Below are 23,525 nucleotides of genomic sequence, written 5' to 3'. Positions count from 1 at the left end.
GACACTGACAAAATCATTTGATTCGAGGTTTGGCAGACAGGGTTGGGCATTGTTTTTGAAAAAAGACATGATGATATTCAAATTGAACACTAAAAGAGACAAACAAGGTTTTTTGTTTTTCATATTTTGCTGTACAAAACAAAGCAGGAGCGAAAGCACGACAAGCTACAAACTTTGCAAACTGAGTTTCAACTTGACCACAAACCCAAAAACTAGCTGTGACGGAGGAGGAGGAGGAGAAGAAGAAGAAGAGTGTGATAAAGGGTGTGTGTCATGACAGTGAGAGGAACGGAAGCATCACGCCACTGCATTGATGAAGCTACACTGTAAAGGGGTTTGCTGAGTTTTCATTGCTGAATATGAGTAGGCTAAGTCACACACTTATCTAATGCTTTACAGCAGAGATGAGGAATAAAGGTATGTAAGTGTGGGTCACAAGTCAAATTAGGGCTTCATAATAAACTGCAATGTTGTTATTATGGTAACATGAGCATTTGTGAAAAGAGCAACAATGCTTTTTCACTCAGCATGCAAACATGTCAATTAATGGAGGTAAGTCTTGGTATAATGGCTATGCTTTTGTACCTCTTGATGCCGTCAGATGAAGTCAGCTATGAGCTATCCTCAAGTGTTAGTTTAGTGTTTCAGGAGGGACAACATTAAGAACAGCAGATAGGCAAAGAAACTGAGTTATAGCTAACATGCACTTTTTAATGTGACTACCTTTAACTTGTTACTGCACATACTGTATATTCCTCCAACATCATGAAGGCCTAGCAATAACCTGAGTCTTACATTAGCTAATATAGCAGTGTCGCACTGAACTGACTAGAAAAGGAACAATTGGCAGGTGGAGAGGGACGCTGAATCACTTCATTATAATGGAGGAGGGCTCCGTGATAGGTGACCGACAGCCAGGGGCAATGATCGATCACACTGGCAGACACCCAATCCAATTACATATGCCAGTATGAGGGTAGGTACTCATCCAGAAGCATCTATATGTTTCTTGGAAGAACTGTCCTCTAAGCTCCAAACGGTTGCGTTATCACAGGTGTTTCACTGGTTTTCGTGGAAACTGTTGTCTTCAGCAATGCAGTCAATGATGTCATACCATCAACTAACCCGCAGTGTGTGTCCTGTCATTTAAGCCTCAACAATGCTCGTAGATCTTTGTGCTGATCTAATGCTGGGTCTCTTTTGTTTCCTTTTTGCATTCTAAACATTTCCAGAGCAACACTAAACTGCCTACAGACGGAGACATGCATTCTTAAGGAGTAGGTCACGACTCAGATGTGGAGATAGGGCAGGTGAGCTGTCAGACGAACAAACACCCACAATATGGAGAAGAGAATGAAGAGACGTGGATGTGGCTGATTGACAGGCATCCTGCCAAGGGGCCTCTGCGGTCGCTGAAATATGGAATGCAAATTACAGCCATGTAGTCTCCACGGTGCGGATTCTTGTGCACAAGTCAAGTGAAGAAATACCACTGCAGTGGATCACATTTCTAACAGATGGAACTCCTGAGTTGAGATTTCTTCTGTTTGTATTCATAAGGAGACGGGAAATGGATCAGTTGCCGAAGAAATAATAACTTTTCATACCGTGACCTTTTAGAAACAAATCTCTTCGCCAATGCTAACCAAACAGAGAGCTCTGAAAACTTCCTGCGGGGCATTTCCCACACTCTTTCGAAAGACTGACGTAGACCCTTACCCTGACACAGTAATACAACAATAAGATTTCATGCCAAGATATTTGAGCATCAGCCGGGCGCCTGAGTGTGTGTGTCTACCTGCATGTCTGTGAGCATCCATGCATGTTAGTGAGCAACGACTGACCTTTAACCTTGGCGATGACCGTTCCAGCCGCTCCCAGAATGTCCACAGAGTTGAGTGTCGGGTGTTTGCCGATGACAGCCTTGAGGATTCGGAGTAACTCTGCCAAACGCTCCTGAACCACCACCTGGAGACCTTCAAGATTCTCTGGAGGAGGAAAAAAAGAAACAGGTCAGACATTTAGTCATGCAGGTATCTACAAGACAAACAAAAGCTTCATTAAAGCAGAGATCCTACAACCATGCAATCACAAACTTCAGGTATTAGTCAGAGTCACTGTCATCACACGACACTTTGAGTCACGAGTCAGCCAGTGTCAAATTACATTCTTCTCATTCCTTCTGACTTTGCAATATATATTACTTTGAAAATACTTGTCATTTTCAAACTGTGACTCTTTGATGTATTCTTTTGTCTCATCAGTTCCCTTCAGCTGGATTCATTAAGTGTATGCACCGTTTCGCGGAAGATGATTGCGATACAGTGACTAAGTCAGTTGTTGCAGCACAGAATTGCTATGATGAAACTGCTGCTCTGCTTCCCTCAGGCAGAGAGTGACACAATGTACACCGGAAGAAGCATGAATCTATGTAAACAGGTTGTGCTGTCTCAGTCACGGTTATAACATTCCCAGACAGGTGATGATGATGAATGCAGAAAAGAGGGCTTCTGTGGTAATAAATGAGGACCAGTCGACGGTGCACTTTAGAAAAAAAAACAGTTAATGTAGAAGCCACAAATTGTATCAGTCAAACAGACACTGTGAGCGTCAACGTCTTTGAGTCCTAGTTTGTAAAATGCATACCAATATAAAGATGCTCATAATAAGAAAGGATAAATAACTGACTATTCAAAGGTCAGTGAAGTGGCACACATGGTAGCTATTATGCTGAAATAATTCTCTGCAGTAGACAGTATGAGCACAGCAGAACAAAGAAAGAGGAGGAAGGAGTTGACTCAGTTACTACTGAGGTTCAGATGATGATACTTGAGGAGGAAAAGAATGTACAAAATGCATTCAGATTATATCCCTCCCCTCATTTCACCAACCATCTCAGTCTGACAGTCTGTGCTATGAAAGGCATGTCTTACAGAGCCAGGCAGAGCAGTGATGGGGTGAAGGAAGGAAGGTACACTCTTTATCAATATCAATGAATTAACCAAAGGTCTCTCTGAGCGCAGACGACCTTCTTCACATCTTTGTAGGCTCTCTGTGTGAGGTTATCAAATGCTATATTCACTCCCTGGATCAAACAGAGTACCCATCTGGCACCAGTGTGATCTGAAAAAGAAAATATCCTCATTTTTTAACTGTTCAATATACAAACTGCGCATAGATGTGCTGCCATTGTATGGCTTAGCGCAGTACACTGAAGGGATCCCAACTCATAAACAAGCAGAGTATTACAGACTGCAGACAAGCCAGGCTAAAATTAACAGGAGCTCAGCTCACAGCCCCCATGTGACATATTACGTCTGCTGAGAGGAGGATGACAACTGACTTTGGACATGAAACTGTCTAATAAAATATGAGATTGGCAGGCATATGTTCTGGTGAAAGAGCATGTCAGTGTTGCATCCATAAAACAAATTTGTTTTGTTTTTTTGTTATATTTTTTTTGCCGTTATTTAATAGGACAGCTGAGGAGAGACAGGAAATTTGGGGAGTAGAGAGCAGCAAATGGTCGCTGCCAGGAATTGAACTGGCGACCTCTGCGGTGAGGACTGTAGCCTCTGTAGGTGGGGCGTTTAGACCGCTAGGCCACCAGTGCCCCCATGTATGTTGCCAATTAAAGTACTGGAAAAAAAAAAATCTCAATAGAGCGTACACTTAACGAGGAGATAAGTGCTCAGGTCTGAGTGTTTCAAAATGAGATAAATTACATGGCAGACTTGGCCCCATCTGCAGATAACTGTAGCTTAGCTTGCGTGCTGTTTCTCATTGAGGGAGTCGAGCTGAGCGGCATTTGTTGTGGCTATAACATCTACTTATGGCATACAACCCAGCTTCAAAATTACTGAAATATCCCTTTAACAGTGATAACTGGTGATATGTGTCGTTGCCTTAAACTGTATAAATAATGGATGTAGTATCCATGACATCACTCATCTGTTTCTGAAGCGCTGTTTTGAAGCCAATCGTCGGCTGGAGCCATATTGGAAATGCAGAACTCAACAAAACTGCTTTTGAGCTAGTGTGAGGTAAAGAGGCGGGCTTTGAGCCAACAGCTGTGCCTCTTATAATGGAAAACTCGTAATCTCAATATCTTCGAAATTGCTGCGTTATGAAAAAATTCACCCCCTTACAGTGTGTGCCAATCAAGAAATGAGCTATCCAGACTACCCTCGTTTTTTGAACCAGGCTGTAAACATGTTTATTTCTGCTGTAAAGGTCGGCTTTTCTTAATTGGTGTGTATGTGGTTTCCGGTACTTCCGGAGCCAGCCTCAAGTGGACACTCGAGGAACTGCAGTTTTTAACACTTCCGCATTGGCTTCAATTGCCGCTTGGTTGTTGCTTGTATGCGGTTGTTTTTCCACTGTAGCGACAAGTCATTCTTTGTGTGGCTTAATAAACTTCATCTTCAGATTTAGGAATTTACTGGTGTTTTCATCTCTGTCATGGTGCCAGATTATCAGCTGAATAGAAACAATCTCAAGTACTGGTATTGGTTTCTGAACAACTCCCAAATTTGCTACATCATTCCCTCAACACCTCTCAATTCAGCGTTACAGGCAAATAAGCGTGTAACACAGGCAAATAAGCTCCTTGGGCTGAAAAATAAACCCCCCCAAAAAAGGAAAAAAATTTCAGCGCAGATCCAAACATCAGGGAGAGAGATCTGTTTGTCTTCCCCACTGAAGCAGGCCTGATGACAGTGGAGACCCTGCAAGTTGGCAACAGACAATAGGTGAGTTCATGTCTAACTCAGTGTGTTGTGGAAGAAGCTGAGACACCAACTGGAAACAGAAGAGTCATCTGGTTTTCATCAAGGCCACCCCACCAGGCAGCAGGGTGAGACAAGAGACTGAATTTATTGGAAGGTTAAAAGGAATCACAGAGGGTGTGAAAATGAGAGGCGGAGTGTGTGCGTTACCCAGTTTCAGTCTTTGTGTATTCAAACACATGCTCTAATTCAATTGGCTGGTGGTAAAACATAGCAGAAGACCCACATAATCCACTTCTGAGACATAAGCCCCGGCCATCTGTAGCAGGGTTTGAACAATCAAAGAGGGAAGAAAAACATGAAAAATAAAGACGCCAGGGGAAGAAAAATCTGACAGTTTCTCCTGAATGCAAGAAGAGACAAATTATGGGACAAAAATGAGGCAACATCAGGGCCCATTGTGCTTTTCGGAAGCTAACTAATGCTTGTCTCCACTCTCCAGCTTTACCACCCAAGGGTTATAAATAACCTGTCCTACAAAGGAAGGGGACTCACCTGCTCACCTGCCCCAAGGCAAGAAGTCTCTGACCCCACTTTGAAGGTTCCCCTCCCTGCTGCCACTGACAAAAAGCCTTCATTAGGCCCCCTTCTGCTCCTCTAACCATCCTTTCAGTTGTGGTCGTAAGGGTACTTGTGGTTAGCTCTGTGGCGTTTGAAGATTTTCTTATCAAAGACATGTGTGGTTTGCACTCAAACATATGAGACACAGTCCAAATATGGTGCACACCTGAGTATTTTCACTTAAAATGACTGTTCGTGCTGCTATGGAAGCACCCACCTCCCGTTCCTGAGAAAAGAAAGGGTTTTAACCGGGCTGATGTTCTACAGAGGAAACCAAAGGGGCACAGATCGGCGGCAACCGTCAAAAGCTGCGATGTCGCGGTTGCAAGGACAGAGAGGTGTCCTGAGCTGATCCGTTGGAGTGGAACTGAAGCTGAGGGCAGTTTTGAATGGATTGGTATTGGCTTTGTCCTCTGTTTACTGTCAGCGGCTGCCAGCTGTCAAAGATGCTCCACTGCGCAGAGTTATAACACTATAATGGAGTGGCAAAAACAAATAAATAGCAGCCAGTAGGTTCAATTAATGATATACACTATGACAGCGACCTTCAGTGTACAAAGAACATGCCCTTCCTAATGAGAGCAGAGCTGACACAACCTATCATGCAGAAACTGTGGCAACATTTAGCAACAGTTACACTTCATTTCTTATGCAGAGCTGTCAAACACACTGAAACTGAATTGTGTCTAGTTCTTGCTCTCCTGCAGGCTTACTTTGGGCTAATTGTGCACTTTGCTGCTATTATATTAAAGACAGTATAAGTGGATTAAGATGACAATCAGCAGGAGCTGAATTTAAATCAAGGACTTGAGTTGAGGTCTAAGGGAAAAAAGCTTGCAACAAAAAAGTGACAGAAAAAATATCCAAATAAAATATTGTTTTGGTTTGATTTGTTTTTCAAAGATTGGAAAATTCTGATTTCATGAGGGTTAAAAGGTGAATCACACTCTTAGAATTGTCAAGTGTGCACATGACTCACCCTCCACATTGTGCATACATGACACAGCAGAGTCTGTGTGCAATTAAGCTACTTAGATCATTGTTCAATTTTCACTCCCATTAAAAAATACAAACAAAAGAACAGTATCCAACAATCAGACATGAGAATAAAGTTATCAAAACAAGGTCAGATTTTGTGTGACAGCTCGTACCGATCACCACCATTGTTTGCCCTTTGAATTGTGTGACAGGCTGCGTGCTCAGTGCAGCGTGAGACAGCTGAGAGAAAGCTGGTGAAAATCAGCACAGAGTGGTTTTGTCACAACAATGGCATCAAAAAGGCCAGTGGAAATTTGCAGCCAATTGTGGGGGGGCCGTGCCATTGTTTTGGTAGAGATAACAGCGCCGAGGAACAGAGCCGGGCCATATTGTTTAAAGGAGGACCCCCTGCAAACGCGCAACGCAGCTCAAGGCTTGCCCTGTCTTTCTTTACTGTGGTGGGATGAGCCGGAGTCCCAGACACGCTTCACGCTCGGTCTGCTTCATTTATTTTCTACAAGATCAAGACCACCCTCTCTTTGAGGAGGAGATCCACAAGGACAAGGAGCTGTAAAAGTTAGAGGCTGATATGAAAGAATCATCAGTAATCCAAAAAAAAGTCAGATTCCAACAGATTGCACTTTTCTTTGTATCATGAAAAACAGGCCAAGGATCAGCTGATATCTCACCATCACGGTAAAGGGAAACCTGTTCACATGTAAGTCTACATCAGAGTTTGAACTAGGATGTTTCAGCAGAGCACTCACATGAATCTGATCATCATTACAGTCATGCTTCTGGTCTCTCTTTTCTGACACCATACCCCTGACAGCAGCCGAGTGTTGCAATTATGCTAAGTTGATTCAGCGCAAACTGTAACTCAGTTTGGGAGTAAAAAGTTGCCTGTCTGGTAGTTTACAGGATGCTTGATTTACTTTCTGTCTATTAAAAGGTGAATAAGTTCTCAGAAAACAACACTGGACTTAATATCACACAAATTTACTATTTACCTCCTTAGTGTGTGAAATAATATGCAAAACACAACCAAACCGATGATGCTAGAACACCTCTGCTTCACAAGACTTTCAATTTACAACAAATACATTAGATTGAGTATTCATTCGGTGGTTCATAAATTGGTTTGCGCAGTTCTCTGACTCCAGCTTCTCAAATCTGGTCTCTTGGTTCCTCTAAGCCAGTTACTTATCTTTACTTTGTGGATAAAACCAAACACTTAAGCTTGTCGTCAATGACTTTAGGGAGACACTGATCCGATATTTACTGCAAATAACTGAAATAACTGTTTGATGCAGCCCTAAATCAAACAACAAAGCAAGTTTATCTGCATAGATGTTCCTGTTGAAATTTACAGATCTAGTTAACTTTAAAACATCATTATTTATGTTTAAAGCTAGAAACAGATTATTACCAAGCATCAAACCTGCGGCCGCCAGAATTGAGTCCAATGCGGAAGTATTAAAAAAACTGCAGTTCCTCAAGGGTTCACTTGAGGCTGGCTCTGGAAATACTGGAAACCACACACAAATTCAAAAAAGCAGATCTTTACAGCAGAAAAAAACACGTTTACAGCCTGGTACAAAAAAACGAGTGTAGTCTGGATAGCTCATTTCTCGATCGGCACACTGTATGGGGGGTGAATTTTTTCATAACACGGTAATTTCAAAAATACTAAGATTACAAGTTTAGGCACAACTGATTTGATTGACAGGCGGGGAACACTGTAGCTGTTGGTGAGGAGGCTCAAAGCCCGCCTCTTTACCACGACAGAAGTTAGGTCGAGTTCTGCATTTCCAATATGGTTCCCGCCAACGATTGGCCTCAAAACAGCACTTCAGAAACAGATGGGTGATGTCACCGATACTACGTCCATTATTTATACAGTCTATGATTATTACCTCAAAACGTACAAAAGTTGTTTGTGTTTACATCTCATGAGGAGGCTCATAGACAGGAATTTAATTTCAAAAGTCTGTACGCATGCACACGATACCTTAAAGCAAATGTGTGTTTCACTTTATGGAGTTAGACTTTGGAGTTCTCTGGATGATGATATAAAATGCTGCTCAAATATTTTACAGTTTAAAAGAATGTTAAAAGTTAAAGTAATGGGGAACTACATACTCATCTAGTAAATCTGTATTTGATTATTCAGTGTTAGCCATCTGGTTTAGTGGTATACTATGTTGTGATTAAGGGGAGGGAAGCAGGTATTATAAGTTTTTCTTCTTCCCGCTCATGTTAAAATTGAGTTCCAATAAAATTCTAGTGAATGAATGAATAAACGAAAAGACGCTCCAAAGGCAAATCATTCAGTTAAGTATGTATTGAGTCAATTAGTCCCTTGTATCCTCAACAGAGTGATAAACCACCTGACGTATATCAATATTGAGCTCAGGAAAAGGGGACAGAAACTGCAGAACAGATCATCCAGAATAATCCACTCCTCTGACGTCAATCTCAGTTTTGGCCAAAACATCCCTTAATACTTAAAACACATACTGTATGAAGCTGTGACTCAGATTTAACACATAACAGCAGCTCAAACATTTGCCTTTTAAATTGATGTCTCCCCTCATATTGCTGTGTGAGGGGGGGTGTCCCATTGTGTCTAACAAAGCTCATTGTGTGCCTGCTGCAGAGAATGACCAATCTAATCCAAACCTTCAGGTGGCCTGACAGAGGTTACAGCCCCCTTCTCCCCCCCCCCCCCCCCCCCCCCCCCCCCCCTCAGATAACAACAGGCAATCAACTGGCCTGTCTGGACACGCGATCTGCTCCACATGAAACAAGCCTCAGCAGCTCTGGTGACACAGTGCTGCTTGGGAAACAGCCGCCGGCTTCACCGAGGGCCAAGGAGGCCATGTTTCTCTTTCAGTGTCCCTCCTCCTCCTCCTCCTCCTCCTCCTCCTCCTCCTCCTCCTCCTCCTCACTGCGAGAAGGGAGGGTGATTTACACTCTCAGAAGTGGACTATTCTCAAAAATGTTTGTGGATGTGTATCCGTCTGCTTCATTCCAGGATGGTGACTGCAGTGACATCATCACCCCAAACGCCCCCCCCTCCAAATGAAGAATGCTACTTCTTCTTTTTTCTTTTTTCTTTTTTCTTACCACCTGCACTAAAGGGGCTTCACACAGATTACCCCAAAGTCTCTGCAATCACAAAACACACACTGTAACACACTCTGCTTGCATTGCTGAGCTTTTTTGCAGCCTGATCTGCGACAGGTGGAATTGTTTGGTCAGGATTCCATCTCCAAACACCAATTTCCCCCTCTGTCCAAACAAGCGTGGCATTGCAGGGGTGCCTCTCCATCTATCCCATGCCTTGTTTGGAGACGGAGCTGGCCCCAGACATCACACAGACAGTAAACAGCAGGCACTCCATAAACAGCTACCTGCTCTCAGCCTATTAGTGAAGAGCACTCTGTGAGGTCCGGGCTTCACCGTCAGCAGGCTAATTCTTTGACACTTCATTACATGTTGGAGGGGACTACAGAGCAGGTGAACAACTAGAGTGCATTCCTGAATCAACAATCAGTGTGTCGCTGCGTGTCGGGGGTGAAACAAGGCGGAAAAGGAAAACAGGACACAAAAGCTCATACACATTAACTACTAACTTAAACATTCCAGACTGAAGCATAACTTTATTGACGTTGGAGTAAATAACTGATTGACTCTGCATTTGTTGTTCTGTATTTGCTTCCTTTTGACTGATTATTATCTCCACAGGTTCTTTAAAACATGGAGCACCACATCTTTCATTCTGAATCTGTTGTGTGCTTTACATAGACACACACTGTTCTCCATGTTTATGCATTTAATGTATGACTTTGCAGTATTTGCATTGTCTACAGCTTATTGGTAACCACTTGTATGTTGTTTGTATGCTTGTTTGGTGCTTACTGTCTGTACTGTATTCATATTGCCTCTTTTTTTCAACATGCATGTGTACATAGTCTCGTCTATTCTCTAACTTTATTTGTTCAGCTTTGTTGAAATGTCTTTTTTCGTGTGAGCGCATTGAAAGCAGAGAAAAAAGAGACACACATTCCTCGTGTGTGTACTCATGCTTGCCAATAAAAAACTGGTTTCAGTTTTACTGTAACTCAAATAGTACTGTATATATTCCTGATGATAAAGCTCTTAGATATGTTAACGATTCATCAGTATCACTCAAAAATACCAAGGTGACTTTTGATTGGTTTAAACCACATTATGTATTAAAGGGATAGTTCCATTTTTTAAGCAGGGTTGTATGAGGTACTTTCAATTTTAAGCATGTTACTTAGAGGGATGCTGGTCAGCTTGGTCCCTTAGTTTAGAAACCAGCCGGAGAACTGAAACAGAAACTCGGCTATCAACTGCTGCAGACAGGGTCAACTCTGATTTAGAAAATTTTAAGTAACTATAAGCCAAGCTCCAATGTCAGTGTAACACAGGACTTCCACCAGATCCATGTCTGGTCCGTCTGCGATCCGCTGCGGTCGGGCTCCGTGCCCTCTTGTCCATCAACACTCACCGGTTGCGTTTTCATAAGCACAAAGCAGGACCGCAGGACAGCTGGAGTCACATGGCCGAGGTTTTCTGGTAGTAATCACTGAATCAATGATTATCCGACTCCTCTCTTTATCCTTATTTTCTTTATAGTCCTCTGAAAACCTCTGATCTGTTGACTCCAGGCCTGGCTCCGCTCATTAGGACAGTTTTTTGTTGTAGTTAAGTGAAATACGATCTGGTGATAACGCAAGTACATTACGTTAACAAGTGTTTTATTTTGAAAACTAACCACGTTTTAATTTTGTTTTGGTGCCTGACTTCCTGTCCCCCTCGATCTGATCTGTTGAGATTGATGCGTCGTGCTCCGGCATCCGGCAGAAACAGAAGTCTTGTGTCTCTTATCCGGCAGGTCGGAGCCCTCCGGATCAGAGACGCAGCCGTAACGCAACAGAGCGGATCCAGTGGGAGTTAACACGTTGACTAGAATAAGAAACCTATCAGATCCAGTGCTGTGACGGATCGGAGACAGACCGGACACGGATCCGGTGGAATTTGGCCTTAAGTGTGCACTCTATGTAGAAATGTCTCAGTTTCTTTAGTTTGATGATCAGTCTATCATGTCTATTATGTATGAGTCAACTTGATTTCTGCCCTGTACACTGATTTATTATGAATTTGATGTTTTTGCATCTGTTGGCATAATGTGAATAAAGAAATGCTAAACATTACCCGGCAGACACAGTAATGGTTGTAGAGTTTTTCATTTCATCGTCAATATCTAACTATACAAGTTCCAAGATTTTGAAAGGTAAAATATACTGGCTTTAAAGGTCCCACATAATGGAGATGCTGTAATGATGAGGCACTGTGCTGCTTTACTTTTTTCTGAGGAAATAGGGAGCAGACCAGTGCAGAGAATGCAGAGGTGGAAAAACACCTGAACAAACATGGCAACTGCTCAAGAAGAGCCTGCAGCAGTACACTACACATGTTTTGAGTCATGTAACACACGAATAGGCTTTCGGACGGCAAAGTAAGGCACTGAAATCTTTTAGATAGAGCGTCTGATTACAACAACATTAGAGTTTGGGTTTGAGTTTCTTAAGATGAGCTAAATATGTGGTAGTGTAGACTCTGTCTGCAGAGGTTGGAAACCTAGCTTCGGTTCCAGTTCTCCAGTCGATTTCTCAACAAAGGGGCCGAGCTGACCAGCATCCCTGTGGCTTATACACTTTCCTTTTAAATCTATCATCGCTAAGAAGAAGAGAAACTGAAAATCTCAGCTATGAGAAGTATACTGACTAAGCGACGTTAGTTACTTATGTCTGAAAAATGACTAATCATCATTACAAAGACAGGCTGTTGTAAGAGAGTTATATCCCACTAATACCCTGATGTCCCAATGTGTCTGGGGATGATTTCATCTCAAGAAGTCAGAAGAACAAGGTGAGTGAATCTCCAGCTAACTGAATGACAGTGAATCACCTACAACACTTTGGGAATGTGTGTTGAAGTATGCTGTATTGGGCAACAGGAATGACTCATTCTTTTGGACGGGGGAAACGAGGGTTCTGAGAATTTGTCGGGACAGGTAAAGTGTGTTTTTGTTGTGTCTGTGAAATTGATGCTGAGTAAACATAACATTTTCCGCTTTTGGTATTTCAAAAAACTCAGACAGCAGCTCCACAGGCCTCAGCCCCTCTCTGTGCAGACCTGATCCACAGCTGTAAATTTCAGCAGGTCTTCCCAATGGCCTGAAGTCACGTCCCGTCCCCCCCCTGCTAGCAGGAGCTCCACTGGCCAATCCACCCCTCTCCATGACCAATCTCCTACACAAACATCCAAGGCCCATAACCATAAATCCCACCCCAGGAAACACACCCGACCACAAGCTTGCACAAAAACATCCTTCAGCATCACAGGGGAAAGTTACTGCCCCGCAAATCTCTCTTTTCTTTCTGCTAAGAGCAGCAGGCCATTAAACCATTATGTGCTAGAATTCAGCTTTTTTACCTCGATTGAAGGCGCCACCCGCAAGTGGCCACTTCAGCTGGCACAGGGGCACTCGTGTGAGAAAGGGAGATATTTGTGGTGTTGCTGGATGTGTTTTTTAGAGAGTGATGGTGGCATTTATGGCCAGTAAACTGGTTCTGAACTGGGTAAATCTGGAACAAGAGGAAGCTCTTTATACAGGGGAAGAGTGAAGGGAATCTGAGGCAGAATAATCTACAATAACTCAAAACAAAAGGAAGTATTTTTAAATATCATAAAAATGCGATTCAAAGCATTCAGAGCAAAAGAGAACTAGCCCATAAGTAAACAACTGTGCTACACAGAGGAGAAAGGTAAACAAGTTATAACCAAGCACATTTTTCTAAGTTTTATCATCCAGCTCTAAAGAGAGAGAGTCTGTCCTTCTGACAACAACAGATACGGATACAGACTGGTACTGCGAAAAACAGAACAATGCTGTTTGACTGGACTGAAGCCAGATCTTATCGGAGTGTCACGATGACACCAGACGCAGAAAGAAGACAGTTCTCAGTGTGAGAAGAGAACCTGTGAGTCAGCTGGACGTCTTCCTCCTTCAAAGACATTTAATACCACTTCTTCACAAAAACAATACGCTGAATGGAGAAGGCTTTCCATAACATAAAAGAGGGCAGAAATGTTCTGTTTTTATATGCAGTAAAAAGAAATCCTCAGTATGTTATGTGAGATGTTTGTTCTTCCCAGAAGTGGAACAATAAAAGAGCTGGTGAGAAACACTTGTGTTGTTCTTTTCCACCTGAGGCTAAAGGGCTAAAATAAGTAACCCACACTCTCTTTAGCAGCACAGAAACATGAGAGGAAATAGAATTGCAGACAGTGTCCTGGTGGCTATTTGTTGTTGTGTTTAAAGTTAAACCTCATCCTGTTCAGGCCTCCTGGCCTCTACAGGATCCATAGCTTCCAGCCGCAGCACATTTTTCAGCTCACATTCCTACGCTTTCTTTGGCTTGATAATGAAGGTAAACCACAGTTAGCTTTGTGTAAGTACAAAAAAAAGAACACTTGGAAGTGAAGCTGGCATTTATCCTGTTTCTGTTTCTGTGTGGTGCTCCAAAACAGAAACAAAACAAAGGTGAAGAGAAACTGTGACATTTTGTAAAAAGATGTTTCAAGTTGACAAAATCAGAAAACACTTCAAGTTAAGATGATATGACTGATGTGATCCCCTGAAGGGCCAGTCAACCAAAATATGCATTACATAACATATCAGTATGTTAAATCTGTTAAAAGGACTCCCTGAGATGTTTGGGATATTTTGGATTCCATGAACAAACTCATCATATGTTCATTTTTTCCCCCCAAACGTTTCAGTGATTGGCATCCTCGTCTCTAAATAAAGCCTCTTTGAAGCTATATTTATGATGACAAATCTAAGATGGATTATTTTTAGCAGACTTTTTATGACCGGCCTGTCTTACACCTACCATTAGTCTACTGAAGGCACTATAGCTACAAGTGAACATTTGTTCTAAAGGAATGCAGAGTATGCAGAGAGCGGGGGGATGGGAGGGGGACAGCAGCTTGACTCGACTCCTTTTTCATCCTGATTTAAACCATTAACCCAAGCTGTCCATTTTCAGAGCGACACACTCTCTCATGAAAAACACAGAGTGAGAAAACCTCTCTGACGTTTTTATTGTCCTTCTATTACATCGGCCTTGAAATGTTGTACAATTTGCTAGTCTTGTACTCTTTCCATTACATGCTTGTAATGTTGCCATCAGGGGAATTTAAGCCGCTCTGTGATGTGAGCGGAGTTGAGAGGAGGAGACAGTAAAGCAGGAGAAAACGTTTTAAGTTAAATCCCACAAGTATTTATTGAGACGTTTGATGCACCTTTATATTGTTGTTTTTTCTTTCCCTTTTTTTCACAGCAGACATTTATGAGGGCTGGAATATATAAGTTCTATATCTATCACTACAAGCTGTGTATTCATAGCTCTGCTCAGTCCTGCTGTTCTTTTCTGTGACCTCTCGCTTACTTTCAAAGGCAATAATAATGATTTATGCCGGACAACCTGTTGACATAATGACATGTTAACAATTTGCCATTTTTGGAAACGTGATGGTTAAACAATCAGATTTAATTTTGAGTGTGATGCAGAGTGCTGAGAGGCTGAGGTTGGGCCTGGGGCGAGGGTTGGGGATGGGGACAGGGGTCACCTACTCAGTCAAAACTCATAAGCTGCACATTCTTCTCCCGGGTCACATTCTTTGACAGCCTGACTATTGTTGGGAAACAACTATTGCAGCAACGTGACTGAGGGCCCAGTTATGAGCGAAAGTGCACATTTACACCACAATCTGACCCCGGGGAATCCACAAGTGTGAAGACGTGGGTGTGAATGTGGTGGGTCTTGTTAACTCGAGCTTATGGTCACCGTTGGGAGTTCCCCTGTGGGCTTTTGACAACCAAACATGCTGCTTGCATGTGCCTCTGGGTAAAAACTGGCGGGTGCCCTGAGAACAAAAATAAGCACGGTCCAAGCTAAACTCTCTGGGTTTTCTCTGTATATGGGTGGTGCTGTAAGACCCACAAGGAGACAAAACCTCCTCTCTGCAAAGAGAACACACACACACCTGCTAGATCACGACAGGGCCTCTACCCTTTAAAGCTCAAACAGCATCATATGGGCTTCACACAGAACTCCAGTGACAGAGCGTTACAAATATCTGAGGAATAACAGGAGAGCTAGTATGTGCATGCTTCTCGCACTACTGTGCATCCCACAACCATTCTTCATCACATGAAGACTTGTTGCTGTCAGGCTGTTTAAACACATGCAGATGACCACACTTAAATATCTGAGAGGAGCTGACAGAGATATTGAGACTTTTAAACAGAAACTAAAAACTTATTTATTCAGTCTGGCTTTTATGTAGGGTTTGACTATTCTATTACTTTACTTTTATATTGATTTTAACGTTGTTTTATTATTTTTCTATTATCTATCTACTCACTTTTATTAATATCTATAGCCTTTATTTTATCTTCAACTCTTATCCTTCTCCTTTTTTAAATGTATTTATTTTAACTATTTATATTCTTAATGTTAATTTGATGCTTTAACTTATTTTAATTGCACATATTTTATGGTGGTTGATGTGCATTAGTCTCCATTTTAAAATCCATTTTTTGTTTTTTAATTTGTCTTGCCATTATTTAATTTCTGCTTCTTTCTTGTTTTCAATTTCTGTAAAGCACTTTGGGTTACATTTGATTTGTATGAAAGGTGCTATATAAATAAAGCTTGATTGATTGATTGAGATATTGCAGAGCAGAGAGCTGATAAGAAGAAATCATAGAGCTGTTTAGCCAGGTCTAGCAACATTAGTTTACATCACTATCATAACAATGCTACAATCATGCTGACTGTCCAACATCTAAAATAACTGCTCTTAGAATAAATAACTTTTTTTAAATCCTAATGCTCATTTCTCATAATAAAAATGACATTTCTGATTGATTTAGTTTCTTTAAAATATTTAGTTTTCTATATAAGTTTAATTTGGGCTAAACTTTTTTAAATTTCACTTTAAAATTCCTCCTAAATTTAGCAATTTTTAAAATTGTGGATTGTGTTTTACTTTAATTCTTGTTCATCCAATTTGCTTCAATAAGTTGAAACAGACCTCTGATTGTTGCCGTCTCCAAACCATGCAACCTCCTTGACCCCTTACACAAGTCAGTGATTAAATCCAGTTATAGACGTGTTTAAACACACTGGAGGAGATCATTTGACAATCTTAAAGGTAGGGATGTTAAGATTACCAGCTCAACGTTTAGTAAAAAAAAAATCAAAAACTCCTAACTTGAGGAAAAACATTTAAGAGGCGATGATCTGATTATCTTTAGAGGACACCATCAGGTTTTCTCCAGTGATACCAACAGGCCGATCATTGAAGAATCTCAGAGTATCTGGCTCCGGAGAGAAAACGTGCTGAAAAGCTTCAAACAGGCAGATTTGTAGTTTGCTATTATTGGCAGTCTCAGATCACAGTTTATATTTAACTGTTGATAAAACACAGTGATTTAAACTGTGTCCATCTTCCACCAGTCTTTGTTAGTAATCCACAAAGTTCATGACTCAATGTTTACTTGTGACTGGACAGCAAACCACATTATAGTAGAGGCATCTTGCATGACTTGTTTTACTAAATCGCTTGTGTCAGCAAGTCTGAAGGAAAAGAATAACAGAAATAAACCTCTAATCCAAATGACAAATAGCTGCATGACATTTTAGGGTCATATGGTGTGACTTCATCCACACATGCAGAGGAAGAGTTAACACAGTCTTCTTCTTCTTCTAAATGTTTTTGTGACGGTTCAGAGCAACACTCAGCACGACGCAGCAGGCTCACTCGCAGAGGCCTCACTCCTCCAGAGAGAGGAATGGCTAAACAACTCACTCCCACTGCCAGACCTGCAGTTAGAACCCAGCATGTGTGAATATATGTGTGTGTGTGTGTGTGTAGATATGTGTGTTTCAGCAGAACAGTAGGAGCAGTAGTGGTAGTACAAGTGGCCGTTTCACATTATTCATTCCACTAAGGGGAATTCCCTCCATGTGAGTAATACTGACGCCGAAAAGAAAAATCAGAGGTCTGCTTATTATGACAAGACATGATGTTTCTGCAGAAAGACAATAGTGCTGCACAATAGGTTTTCAATACACAATATGAGTTGGAAATCAAATATTTAGGTTTTAGAAGATTGAGAAATCAAAAAATACACACATTGAATTCTATGAAAAACTATATATGGCATCTAGTAAGTTAGAATCAGTGTATGTTCTATGTTCTTAGATTCCTTTTTTCACGCTGAGCCAGACGTCACTGAATTTCCAGTTTCGGAAAGCGGAAGTAAACAATGGCCAAGCTGATAGCGAAACTGATTCTTTAGCATCACTTATGATTTAAAAAGTTAGGAAGTGGTTTATATGGAATTTAATAATTTTCACAGCACCTAAAAACGGAGTTCCCCTCGTCAAAAAAAGAAGAGATAAGAAGAATAGAAGAGAAAAAGCGGAACGAGCGCTGTGCATTGTGGGAAACAGTATGCGAGGTAGACTGATCCAGTGCATACTGTGGAATTTTCCTGAATCAGTAGACATCCGGGGAGTTTTGGCATACTGCAGATTTTGCTCTTTTTCACTTACTGCTTACTACATACTTAGTTTTGGCCAAATCAGTACGTACTGCTAGTATAGTAGGCGGTTTCAAAAACAGCCATAGTGTCAGGTAAAGAGGCGGGCTTTGAGCTACAGTGTTCCCGACTGTCAGTAGAGTCAGTCATGTCTTTATTTGGGCAAAATTCGTAATCTTAATATCTTCTGAACCGTTGCATTAGAAAAAACTCACCCCCATACAGTGTGTGCCGATAGAGAAATCAGCTCTTCAGACCGAAGTTGTTTTTTGAACCAGACTGTAAACATGTTTATTAATGCTGTAAAGATTGTCTTTTTTGAATTGGTGTGTATGTGGTTTCCTGTGTTTCTGCAGCCAGCCTCAAGCGGATTCTCAATGAACTGCAGTTTATAACACTTCCGCATGGACTTCATATTTTGAGACCGGAGGTTGCCGCTTGGTCCAAAGCCTTGTTAAACCCTGCATGAGTGCTGGTGTGGGTGGACTGTTTGTTTGTGTCAGCAAACAAAAGGCAAAGCCATCAAAACAAAGTGAAAGAAGAAAATAAGTGACCTACGACTGCCCTGCTGTGTGCCGTGTGTGTGTGAGTGTCGTTGCTTGTGTGGGTGTTTGAAGTTGTCGAGACGTTAACAACACTGTGGGCACTCCAGCACGTCAGCACTGAATCTGTGATCTCACTTTAAACTGACACTCCACAGGTGGTTCATCTAGCTGGGCTTCACTTCTAACATCTCATCAACACAAATGGGACACCTGGAGGTTTAATCCACAACAATTCAAGAAGTATTACTAGGCTTCGTGGGTGTTGGTGCAGAGGGTTCAAAGCAAGATAATGTGTGATATAGGATGTACGTGCCAAAGAGAAATTCCTGTGGATGAGAGGCTGAACAGAGGTTTCCATACATTCCCTGAGTATCTGCAGAGGAATGTGCTGGCTGAGAATTGTAGCTATATCTCCCATCAATATTAAATATCAGGTTTTAAAGACAGAGGCTCAGTCCAGAGAGCAAGGGTTACTTCTAGACGAATTATCAGTGACCACACAAAAAGAAATCCACTTTAGAAGAGATGGTTAAGATATGTCAGTAGAAAGTAGACACCAGACCACAAGGTAGCTGACAGACATTTCTGATTCAAACAACAAACAAAAAATAAGATTTACTCAAGAAGAAGAGTCTAAGTCTCTTTAAATGATCAGCTGATAGCTTTGAAGGGTCACAGTAAAGGTATATCAATGTTGGATGTCTCAGGAATCACAACGAAAGTAGAAGTAGGCAAAAACAAATGTAACCAGAATACAAAATGACGTATGGTTTGCTCTAAAATGCATGTATGATTACAACCACTATATATCTATTTGATGTTTTACTTCCCTGACCTCCACATTCAAACTCCTCCTGAACTCACCTTTACTCTCGAAAGCCTCCTTGAGGTTGAGCAACACATCGGCAAACCACCGTACATCATTCACCAGCTGCATCACATACTCCGGGTCCACTCCTGGTGCCCCAACTGGATGAGACGCCAGCCCCATGCTGCTCAGAGGATTTGGGTTCTTGGAGCTGCGGCCCATATCCCAGGACTTGGTAGATCCGGCCGAGAGTGACCCCGTATGGGGCTTGGAGAGATATCGAGGCAGACCCTGGGTGTGCTTCGTCCCACCGCCAATGCCACCGATGCCACCGATGCCACTGATGCCACCGCCACCACCACTGTGGCTGCTGCTCTTTCTTAGCATCCCCACAGCCAATGCAGCTGCCACCCTTTACAGGGGGAGCAGCAGGCAAGCTAGCCCCTGAACTCACCACGCTGCCCTGGTCCCTGGATGGCTGAAAGACAGAGAATGATGGTTGTAGATGATGAATCTGTGTGTGGTCTCTCCACAAACTCATAACAAAAGTTATCAGACCTTTTATAAATATATAGTAACAAGAGGACTTAAAATACACATTGTTAAATCTACATACTGTGTTTTGAAGTCTCAAGGCAGACATGAATCCATACGTTTTATTCACTCTGTGCTCATGATAAGTTCATTACAAGTTACCAGATCTCATCTTATTTCCTCATTGTCTCGGGATAACAATAATTATTCCACCATTATATCAGATTAATTCATTTCATTACCTCAATATAACAATGTTTTTTTTCTTGTGATAATAAAACAAGATGTACTTTTGCAACTTTGAGGTAAGTTTTGAAAAAGCCTGTACTTCAGCAACTCTGAAGATAGAAGTTATGATCATCTGACTTTAAGTTGCGATCTCAAAAATACAACTGAAATCAACTCATTATCAAGGGAAACAAAATAAATAATAAATACATGTAAAGATGCATGTCTGCTTAGGGCTTCTACAAACAAGGTGTATGTGCTGTAGTTTTAGAAGTTACTGCACATTCATAACATGTCTTTAACAGGCGAGATTCATTACTAATGCTTTACTTTTCAACTTAAATCTTATTTTTGTATACATTATCGTACAAACTATGTTTTTATAGTACTAATTATGATGCTTACAAAAAGTATGACGTGTTTTTTTAATGCATTATTAATCTATTAACGTTACTAAATGCATTTACATGTTTTTATTATATGTCCAAATAAGATTTACTGCTTTGTTGTTGTTTTTAGCTTCGCCCTGTATAACGACGAACTTAAAGCGACGTTAATGTTAGCTCGTTTGATTGTAAAGTAACGTTAACACTTAAAAGCACCTCCACATGTGTGCTTATACTGGGGTAAAAAATGACTAAATTAAAAGATAAGAAGAGTTCAAACGTCAGGAGGCAATTACATTCCAAAAAAACACTGAAAACGACTCCAACACAGCCTTTCTTTCTCCGGACAGTGTCCTCTAAGAGGTGATGCTGCGCCGGTAAAAACAGTCGACCCGGGTCAGAAACTGCTTCCAGCCTAAAAACCGCTTTTCAACTCACCTGTTTGGCACTTTACCGACATAATGTCCTCGATATCCGATCAAAACTCAGCTCAAGTAAGCCTACGAGGACTCGGGAGCATTTCCATTGAGTGAAACAAACAGCAACAGCGACTAAAAGTTGTACGCTAAGTCACTGTACATCGAAAAGTACTCTACAATCTGCGGCTCTCAGGTCGTAATTTACGAGTCGGTTTGTCACGTGACGCCACAGGCGTGTTCTGATTGGCTGGATCCGCCTCAACGGAATGGAGCAGTGATGCCTTCAAGTGCTGACGGAAGTTTTGGTAACTGATTGAAGTGGATTCGTTTATATTGACTTGCAGTGGCAGCGTAATGTTATTTATATGTTTAATTATCTGTGTTTTTTAGAAGGAAATTTAAGATTTACCTTTTTAATCTGGCTTTTTATTTGGAGTAATTTATGTTTAGCCCTGGACTGAATTATTATTTTGATTGTTTTTTACTATTTTTATTATTATTTGAATCATTATTATTTGAATTATTGCTTTAACATATATTTATCTTATCCAATTATTTCTTGTATTCATCTGATCTTGTTAACGCTACCTTAATTTTAGCTTTTCTCTCCACTATTACTTATTTTATTAATTTTACTGTATTGATTTTATTTTATTTTTTTAGTATTTTATTTAGTATCATGCCTTTTATAATTTTACCATTGCTGTTGTTTTCTGTCTCTCTGTTATTCTGTGAAGCACTTTGGGCTGCATGTTTTTATGTATGAAAGGTGCTATATAAATAAAGTTGAGTTGAGTTGAGTTGAGTTGAGTTGGACGATTCAACTAAATTACCTTTTAATTTAACATTTTTGTAGTCAGTATAGCAACATAATATTTAGACTCGTTATCTCATGTGGAGTCAAATTGACATTTGAATATGATGACAAAAACCAGAGTTGATCTGCGTTAGCCTATAATAATAAAGGTGAACAACGAATAATATGCATGTCAAAATCGTGAACTTTGAATGACATATGTGCCACACCTTACGTTTTTTTTTAAATATACAGGCCTGCGAAAACTGCCTAAATGTGCAATAATTTCTCGTATCAGTTGCGGGATAGTTGGCTCCAAAGGCATACTGGAAGTACACAAAGTGTTCTCCATTTCTCTATTAAAAACATATTTTCTCATCCCTGTTACACTAATTAAAATAAAGCCAGCAGATCGAACTATGATAAATATAAATGTTACTTTATCATAAGTAATACCATTGTTGTTATAATCATTATCCACTCTCATTCATATCATTCAATGATAGAAATAGTGGGCCACTGTAGCTAATGCATTTGAAAACTTGCATCATGATTCATCATTTGTGTGTGCTTAAACTGCAGACCATAAATGTTTGAGGTAAATTTGTTAAGTGATTTGTTATATCTAGCTATATCTATAAAGCTGTATCAGACAGAATAAAACAATGACAATAAATTAGCTTCAAAACATATTTGAAAAATATAGTACAAAAAAGGCTGTGAAAGTGGAATTACATAAGTGAAGGAGTGTTAAAAATGTTGTGATTCCACTGAGATTCAATTAAAAGGATAATAGTTTGAATGCGCCTATCTGTGCTGAGGAAATAAATATGTATAAACATGAAGGAAAGTGCATTATGTTTTAATTCAAAGTTTTGATATTGTTGTTTTGTGTCAGAGAAATGAAATAATAAGAATACTTATGGCACCGCTGCTGCCATCTAGAGTACAAATGTACCCCTACAGTATGTAAAGAAGAACCTTGAGGAGTATGGTCTTAAGATGTTAGTTTTATGTATAGTTTAATGCTGAACAAAAAGAAAAGCCTTGAGTTCTTGACAGAATCAGAACAGAAAGCCTCTTTTTAAGATATATATTTTTTGGCCTTTTTGCCTTTATTTCATAGGACAGCTGAAGAGAGACAGGAAATGTGGGGAGTAGAGAGAGGGAGAAGACATGCAGGAAATGGTCAACCAGCCGGGAATCGAACCGGCGACCCCTGCAACGAGGTATATAGCCTCTGTATGTGGGGCGCTTAGACCGCTAGGCCACTAGTGCCCCAGAACAGAAAGCCTCGTAACCATGTCTTACCTATGGTATTATCTAGACTCCTCAAAAGATGTGCTTTGTATTTTAGAGTGCTTGGTGTGTCATCAAAGTACAACACATATTCCCCAAAAAATGGGCCACATTTTAACCATGTAATGTAAACTATGCACTCTCCTTTATAAATTGGAGTTTGTTTTTGTCAGTTGTTGAGGAAATACACATGAAAGCAGACGTGAACTGGAAAAAAAGGAGTCCATTGTCAGGGTTAATCAGTGTTTGTCTTTATTTTAATATACAAAAAGATGGATGTATTCTCATCTAGTTTATATTTCTAAGCATTTCAACTCACAAAGTCATCATTCATTCTGTTTTAGTGAAATTTGACAAGCATACACCCCACACACACACACACACACACACTTGCACACACACTTCACATAAACAGGGAAGGTCACACAATTCAGTCAAACATTCATACTACGAGAAATGAACAATATG

The 23,525-nt window shown here is 40.8% G+C and overlaps 1 protein-coding gene and 1 long non-coding RNA gene across 2 annotated transcripts in view; one reads left to right on the top strand and one right to left on the bottom strand.

Moving 5' to 3' along the window:
- The window catches only part of LOC117827036 (rho GTPase-activating protein 29-like), a 40,479-nt gene extending 19,308 nt beyond the window's left edge, over window positions 1–21,171 (bottom strand). The window contains exons 1-3 of the mRNA XM_034703485.1: window positions 20,982–21,171; window positions 19,452–19,873; window positions 1,845–1,988 (exon numbers count right to left, since the gene is read on the bottom strand). Of these exons, the coding sequence (XP_034559376.1) occupies window positions 1,845–1,988; window positions 19,452–19,782 (475 nt within the window). The 5' untranslated portion in view covers window positions 19,783–19,873; window positions 20,982–21,171. The remainder of the gene's footprint in view (window positions 1–1,844; window positions 1,989–19,451; window positions 19,874–20,981) is intronic.
- Window positions 142–2,394, top strand: LOC117827037. Its single transcript, XR_004634135.1, has 3 exons — window positions 142–264; window positions 1,233–2,012; window positions 2,265–2,394. It is a non-coding gene; the product is annotated as an uncharacterized LOC117827037 (long non-coding RNA).
- Window positions 21,172–23,525: the final 2,354 nt, after the last annotated feature.

The sequence above is a fragment of the Notolabrus celidotus genome, chromosome 15 (genome assembly GCF_009762535.1).
Source record: "Notolabrus celidotus isolate fNotCel1 chromosome 15, fNotCel1.pri, whole genome shotgun sequence".
Classification (NCBI taxonomy): domain Eukaryota; kingdom Metazoa; phylum Chordata; class Actinopteri; order Labriformes; family Labridae; genus Notolabrus; species Notolabrus celidotus.
The sequence above is the reverse complement of the archived record's forward strand: the minus strand, read 5'-3'. Positions and strand labels throughout refer to the sequence as shown.